The sequence below is a fragment of the Nomia melanderi genome, chromosome 1, assembly GCF_051020985.1.
Source record: "Nomia melanderi isolate GNS246 chromosome 1, iyNomMela1, whole genome shotgun sequence".
Taxonomy (NCBI): Eukaryota; Metazoa; Arthropoda; class Insecta; order Hymenoptera; family Halictidae; genus Nomia; species Nomia melanderi.
Genome location: NC_134999.1, coordinates 36,080,301 through 36,087,867, shown reverse-complemented (window position 1 = coordinate 36,087,867; position 7,567 = coordinate 36,080,301). Strand labels below are relative to the sequence as shown.

At 35.4% G+C, this 7,567-nt stretch overlaps 2 protein-coding genes across 3 annotated transcripts; one reads left to right on the top strand and one right to left on the bottom strand.

Annotated features, from left to right (window-relative positions):
* Positions 1–414: 414 nt before the first annotated feature.
* On the top strand, positions 415–5,797 carry Ripk5 (receptor interacting protein kinase 5). 2 transcript variants are annotated; one of them, XM_031989968.2, is made up of 5 exons: positions 415–1,234; positions 1,436–1,605; positions 1,680–4,112; positions 4,426–4,569; positions 5,485–5,797. In XM_031989968.2, exons 2-5 carry the CDS (start codon positions 1,482–1,484, stop codon positions 5,514–5,516), a joined length of 2,733 nt encoding a protein of 910 aa, XP_031845828.1. In that variant the 5' UTR covers positions 415–1,234; positions 1,436–1,481; the 3' UTR covers positions 5,517–5,797. The 2 variants fall into 2 exon arrangements, with proteins under 2 accessions (XP_031845828.1, XP_031845827.1); XM_031989967.2 differs by lacking the exon at positions 5,485–5,797 and having other exon boundaries at positions 4,426–5,307.
* A 76-nt stretch (positions 5,798–5,873) lies between these two features.
* Positions 5,874–6,728, bottom strand: LOC116432721 (COMM domain-containing protein 7). The gene is made up of 2 exons (XM_031989969.2): positions 6,446–6,728; positions 5,874–6,194 (listed from the first exon to the last, which is right to left on the bottom strand). The coding sequence occupies exons 1-2, from the start codon at positions 6,492–6,494 to the stop codon at positions 6,019–6,021; spliced, it is 225 nt and encodes a 74-aa protein (XP_031845829.1). The 5' UTR covers positions 6,495–6,728; the 3' UTR covers positions 5,874–6,018.
* Positions 6,729–7,567: the final 839 nt, after the last annotated feature.

Sequence of the window (7,567 nt, the reverse complement as noted above, 5' to 3'; positions counted from 1 at the left end):
AAACGTAGATTATCTCTCGGTAATTGTTTTCAAACAACAGATACGCCGGTTCAAGAATGAGCTCTCATTTAGCGAGTATTTAAGCCTCGGCGTGTGTATAGGTTCCACACCTACATGGAATGACAGTTGAGAAGGAGAAGATCTTGACTTAAGGCGGTTTCCATAGCACATTCTAGAGAAGTCGATTAATCTGGTTCTCATTTATCAATAATACATAAATTATTCAATACATAATACTGATATTCTTAGACTATTGTTTCGCATTCTGACGACAACAGCGATTAACACACATCAGCACGCATAAATCAAAGTATTAATAGTTATTGTCGGTTCACAGTTATAAATGGCTGGTATTTTACTTTCGTTTGCACATTCTTATTGCCGGATGATTCACATTTCAGTTTTTATGTATGCGTACGTGCGCGTACCGGGAAAATATATTTTACCGATGATGCAATGGCTAGAATTACTTATGCAGGAGCTCGGAAAGATATTTTTTAACGTTATCCGTTTATGATAATTCGCTTTGAAATATAGTGCGACATGAAAATTTGCGTGCTGCAAATCGATAACTGTAAATTCAAAATGATCGTTTGTTCTGAACTTCAGAATATAATTGTATGCACACATATCTAAGAATGTTATCTTTGTAAATAAGGGGAACCTTGTTTATTCTGTGCAGTTCGCCTGTATTCCTCTTAATCGCATAGAGCAAAGTATCGTTCCCACTAAATGGTGCATTCAGTTTATCAGGCAATTCAATGTTTTCTTTTTAACTGCGGTTCATAGCTGCACGAGAACGTAACTGTAATAAACGTTTTGCATGTGAAAATAATCTCACTCTGTTCACAACATGTGCCCAACGTATACGTAGTTTCGTATTAACGTAGTTTCTAATTTTTAAATAAATATTTTGGTCGAGCCGTGTTGGTGATTGCTTAACTGACGTACTGTATTCGTATGTGTGAGCGTGACAGCGGGAATACGTTAGTGTTGAAAATCATATGGCGGGCGAGCGTTTACATTCACAGTAGCTCCGTAATTTATATTATACTTTTATACATGGAAAACGAAAGGAATTTGTTAATTCATTCTCTGGAAGTTGTACAAGAAGTCGTCATTATGATGAAGTTAAGGACTGAAGTCAAGGAAGAAATTAACCGCTGAGAAATAACAAAAATCATCCATCAAGCATATTTGGTTAGAAACAAGGTCCCCATACTGTGTATAGAAGGTACGCGCTTATTTAATTAATTAAAAGTCAGATTATCGATATTAGTTTTAGTTCTATTTATATAAGTTATGCATGCTTTAGTTTAGTAAAGTAATAGATAGTAATTATACGTACAGCTTTAATGAACACGCTATCAGGTCTGAATATGATCTGATGTAGTAGGCGATATATTCTTAAACTATACTTAAATCTTATTATCAGGGTATGAGAGATTTTGGAGTAGAGGTATTTAAATAGAATTAACAAAATGGTAAGCAAATTACCACAGGAATTTAGGAGGTATCATCGCAATCGAAATCAATTGAGACATATCCTCAAAGAAACCGAACATGCACTGGAACTTATAAGTGCTGAGAATTTTTTTCCTGGAGGTGAATATTTAAAGCACTGAACTTACATTCCAAGAGAATCAGTTCAATTCTTAAAATATTTTCTTTGTTTACAGAAAATATTATTGAGGAATTATTGCCTCCATTGACATTAGATAACGTTAAACACATAATATTTAATTCACCTGCCATTGTTATTTTTGGACAAGACAATAAAGCAAAGGCAACGTTAGTTAATAGCTTACTTTCTAGTGATATTTTACCAGTATCTGATGGACCGTGGCGATGGATAAAAATAACTTATGATGTGGTAAAGAACATTAGTCTTACGTTAGGTTTAGAATATGAAGTAGTTAATATTTTACAAGCAAATGAGGAACCGTGGAGTACTCTTCCAATTGAAGATTTAACAAAGTCTGGTTCTGAAGACATAAATTGTCCAACTGTACTCGAAGTTAAGATAGATCAGCCCATATTAAAAGATGGGGTTCAAATATTTATTGCTCCAAATACTGGAGCGGTCAAGATTTTGGCCAAGGGAATGTTGCATGTACTACCGATATTTCTTTATGCTCTTGGGGAACACCCTTTAACAGAGCAAAACTTGGAAGAATTAAGAGATTTGAAAGAAACATATCCGTTCAATCCTGTACTTTTTATATCATCACTGGGAAATATAACATTGAATAGCATTGACGCTGAACTGACTGAATCTGAACAACATAGACTGCAAAATCGATTTAGTTCCATTGATTCTACGAACAAAACTGATAATGACGACGGTATTGACTTTGACAAAATGAATTCACTGGGTATAACATGGCTGGAACAACTGACCAATTTAGGCTTCCTTGGTATGGAAGAATCCGTTGAAGTTGATCAGCTATCTTGGCTTGGCGGTGGACATTATGTTTGTGGTAGTGACTTGGTGGATTCATGCAAGAAAACAGACAGAATTTTATATTTTGTACGTGGATGTTTGCAAACCTACCTTATTAAAGCCAGCACCTACTTAAACGAAGTACACTCAACAAGTCTAAGAAAATTTATACTGAGTGCATTCGACATGGCCCGAACAATTCAAATAACTCCAAGGAGGATACAGTATGCACAGATGAAAGAGAACAAATTGTATGCCAGTTTAATGAACATTGTTAATGAAAACCAAGAAGAGCTGACTGAGTTGATACAAGCCATTATACAGGAAATGAAGAATGATGTTTTATTATCAGAGAATGATGTATATCCATATCCAAACACCCACTTTAATAACACGGAAAGAGCGGAATGGTCAGCGACCGTAAGAGCCGCAACGTCCGAAGTCCAAAGGGTAGTGCTCGGCCGGTTAGGTGAAAAAGTCGCGAATCAACTTGTGAATTCTGTCAAATGTCTAAGAGAAACATTCCTGGGGACTTTGCAGCGTTGTCTGTTAAGTCTCGAAAGAACGTACGATCGCGACTCGTCTTTGCTAGCTAGCGATGCATTAAAACAGATACTTTCATCCGCGTACAACGTCGAGTTACATAATTCTTCGCCGTCCTTAATACACTCATTCCTAGAAAGATTAAGACAATTATTTAAGTCGTTACCCTTGCCATGGACACCAACGCCAACCTTAGATGCAGCATGGAGGAAAAAGGTGACCATCGATGTATTAAATTCGTTATCGGCAGCGAGGCTAGCTAGAACGATATCCATGCAATTCAGAGACAAACTCAAGGCGTCCCATGACTCGTTTCAAGCAGCTCTCAGGTCTTTAGATAATTATTATTCCGGGAAATTAGAAAGAACGGAAGAGCAAAGAATAGCTATCAGAAAGGTCCATGCTCCTAGGCTAGCGAAACTAGCTTTAGAGTCGACATCGATGATAGACGCCGTCCGCTATGGAATGCCTCATTGTGGCAAAGAAATAGGCAGAGGACAATATGGAGTAGTATTCGCCTGTGATGGCTGGGGTGGTGCACCTGGACCTTGCGCAGTGAAATCAGTGGTACCCCCAGATGAAAGGCATTGGAATGATCTTGCCATGGAGTTCTATTATACCAGATCCATTCCAGATCATAAGAGGATAGTAAAACTTCGTGGATCGTTCATTGATCAATCATATGGCGGAGGATTCGGTCTTGGTTCCGCAGTTCTTTTAATATCCGATCGCCTAAGCCGCGATTTGTATTGCGGGATTCGCGCCGGTTTATCCTGGCTGGAACGTATACAAATCGCAATAGACGTGTTGGAGGGAATACGTTATCTTCATTCGCAAGGACTCGTTCATCGCGACATTAAGTTGAAGAACGTTCTCCTCGACACAGAGAACAGAGCTAAGTTAACGGATCTAGGGTTTTGCATCACGGAAGCCATGATGTCTGGCAGCGTTGTTGGAACACCCGTTCATATGGCACCAGAACTATTGTCCGGTCATTACGACAGTAGTGTCGACGTGTACGCATTTGGAATTTTGTTTTGGTACATATGTGCTGGTCATGTGAGATTACCATATGCTTTCGAACAGTTCCACAATAAAGAGCAATTGTGGACTAGCGTCAAGAAAGGTAATTGTAATTTCAGTTGCGCGTTGATTGCCGGCCGATTTTCGTGTATTTCGATCGTTTCGGTGGAAGGAAATTTTCGATATATAAACAGTATATAGTAGCGAAATGTTGTAGACAATTATTGGATTGAGTTGTGCTATCAAAAGATCAGAAATATTAGAATTTACTGGAATCAATCGTATCGATTAATTCGCTTGTAGCGTTGGTCCCCTGTAGTGATAGCGGAGTCTCGTTAGTTACGGCAGTCAACGAATTTGAGCGTAGAAGTTTTATTTTCTTTTTGTTTTTATCATTTTTGTTTAATTATAATAAGGTATACGTCCTGAACGATTGCCTTCTTTCGATGATGAGTGTTGGACGTTAATGGAACAATGCTGGGCTGGGGAACCATACAGGAGACCTCTACTCGGTGCAATATTACCGGTCTTAGAATCGGTTCAGCGAAAAGCGGAAAGAGGCAAGTCCTTACAACAGCTGAACACATTGAAGCTACAAGAAAGTTCGTCATCAGACGCAAAAAATCCTGCTTTAGCATTAGCAGAACCTTATAATCAGAGGGGGGCTGTTATCAGTCCGCATCCTGCGAAACGCAAGACAATAAGAACTGTGAAGCATCCGATCTTTCATATCACTAATCTGTTTCAAGCAAGTCTTTGCTCTAATCTCTATGTTCAAATGCGGGAATTTTAAAATTTCTGACTTTGGTAATTTTAAAGAAGATCTGACTTGATTTAATTAGGCTTAGAACGTTCGCAAAAGAATCCATTTTCTACTGCATTTATTTGACAGCATTTCAATAGTATTTTTGCAGTATTAATTTGACGGTTACTCTCTAAAAAAGATTGTTCTTTTTTTCTCTTAATAGTATTCGTTTATTTAGCCAAAGACATAATAGGAACATTTTTGTTTAAATATAAATAAGATGGATAATTGTGTAAATATTTCGATTGTGTTAGGATCGTAAGCGATTGTGATAATTGATTATTGTTTTACATATATAATTAGTGGGATAAACGAACAAATTTTTACGAGACAATACATTTTTATCCCTAGACATTGCACTCTCATTACATATGTCAGTTCCTCATTATGATACAAACATGTTGTTATAAAAAAAAATAACAAAATCAAAAAAATTGTACATTAACTACTAAAGAATAAATAAAGTTTCCCAGTTTTCTATTTATAGCTTAAACACTACTATAACATTCATTCTCCAGCTTTCATACAATTCTTTCGTAATTTTTGTGACGTCTTTCTTTCTTTCGCAAAATCTCCGAGGATTCGATTTCTTAGATCTCTAAATCACCGAAGACACAATCTCAATGGTCGATAGATCTTATATGTTATTTACGAGAATTTATCTTTTCAGATGACAGATTCTTCGATTCAGAACCCACATGAATCTCCAAATGGAAATTAAAAGGGTGTTAACAATTTTTAAATGATTTCACATTTCACCAGAAATATTTCGATTTTATTGTACAATTGGACATATAACATATCTTCTTGATTACTAACAGCTATCAAGAAAATAACTAATTTTTATATAATAGGAGGTATGGTAATCTCTTAAGGTATGAAATACTATATGAACAGAGACTATAATTTATTAGAGCTCTTATCTACTCCTATATGTATAAATTTATAATTATATTTTACTACGTAACTTTTATACCATAAAAGTTTTATTTTCTTATGAACTAGTCAAACTACCCTTGTAAGTATTTGTAGTTTATAAAATTGTCAATTACCATGATAAACTGTTATTACCTAATGTAATTGTGTAATTACATTATTATAATTTTATTTTTATACACACAAATGTATACAAATATATCGAAAAATAACATATTTATTAATCAGAAACTTAACTGATAATAATTATACAATCAACGATATTTATTTAAAGTAACAAATCAAGATCTGACTTAGCTTTTTCTAGATCATGTAAAAATTTGTAAAATTCACTTATTGTCATTTCTACAAAGACATTATTAGTTTTACCATCTTCTTCCAAATCTAACTTAAGTTGTAGAAATGATTTTCCAATGTTATCAGATTCATTGCTAGCTGCAGTGACTGTAACAATTATATATTTATATAGTACAAATCCATACTATATTAAAAAGACTATAACAAAATTGTATAGTCAAAATATCGCGTATATTTATATTTAATACCAACAAAAAGATGTTACTTAGAACTTAGAACTGATATAAAGAATGAATTTTTATAAAACATGCACAATAAAATGCATTACAACTGCAGCTCTGTGGTTTACAAAAATAACGAAACGTTAAGTCTCGTTGCATAAGGTTAAGTATTCTTACCACCAAATCTCCAAGAAATTCCTCGTATTTTACTAATACTCTTAGCCATTTTTACTTTATAATTTCTTAATCGAACGGTTTGTTTACTTTCGAACAACGACAATCTTCATTGAAATACGTTTAAATTCAATTTAGCGTAACTTCAGCCATATACAATGGAGGCTGCAGCCATCCATAGGCAAGTCGCGATACTATTCTACCAACATTACAGACTTAATATCCAAAATTCAGACTCAAGATCCAAACCGTAGACTTAAGATCCAAAGCATAAACTTTCAAATTTATATAGATGCTCCACGCAATGTAATTTTCTCTGCCAGTTCTGAAATACCGACACCGTCATGAGTTCCCTATCGCAGTAGCGTACTCTACTTGAATGGAGGAGACAGTTAGCGAACTACATAAGACTGCAACGTATGATGTGTCCAAGTGACTTTCCTTTTCATCCATCTTGCCTCTTGAAACTACCAAAATTGAAATAATAAGGTACACTTGAAACTAGTTATTCAATTAAGTGATCTAGTCTATATTGACTGATATCATCCCTTAACACAAAAGTGGAAACATAATTTGATTTTATTAATCTACATCAATGTGAATCCATATTATCACCAACCAATACTCGAGTACTCAACTCCATCAAAGTAAATGGATGCCATCTAACTTTCCTTGTCGTAAATAATTCTCTCCACCCCTAAACTACCCTTCAATGCTGACACATTTCTAGGGGTTGTCGGTTAGACAGAAAACCTCATCGAATGAGACTTCTCTACCGATCTCAAATCCTTTACCATTACAAAATTTTCTAATCAATCACCAAAAAGCAGGTATTCTTCGATGTATCATAATTCTTCGCAATCAATTATTTTCAATATATTAAATTTTATATTTCGAGATTATTCGCATGGCTACAGTCCTGTCGAACATCTCTGAATCCTTTTATTCCAACGTCCTCCCTTTATCTACGAGATTCTCTGACAAGGAACCAGGTTAATCACAGTCGACTTATCTGACCGCGATTTATTACTTTATCTCTGACCCGCGCAAAATAATTGCAATCGTCACGTATCGGTGGCGCGATGAGATATTTCAAAACCTTATCTGCGCCGGGTTCAACCGTAC

Coding starts and splice junctions, on each gene's coding strand:
- LOC116432721 (XM_031989969.2), bottom strand. CDS start 6,494: ATGGCTAAGAGTATTAGTAAAATACGAGGAATTTCTTGGAGATTTGGT. Junction 6,195..6,445: donor AATTTCTTGGAGATTTGGTG/GTAAGAATACTT, acceptor TAATTGTTACAG/TCACTGCAGCTAGCAATGAA.
- Ripk5 (XM_031989967.2), top strand. CDS start 1,482: ATGGTAAGCAAATTACCACAGGAATTTAGGAGGTATCATCGCAATCGA. Junction 1,606..1,679: donor TGAGAATTTTTTTCCTGGAG/GTGAATATTTAA, acceptor CTTTGTTTACAG/AAAATATTATTGAGGAATTA. Junction 4,113..4,425: donor GTGGACTAGCGTCAAGAAAG/GTAATTGTAATT, acceptor AATTATAATAAG/GTATACGTCCTGAACGATTG.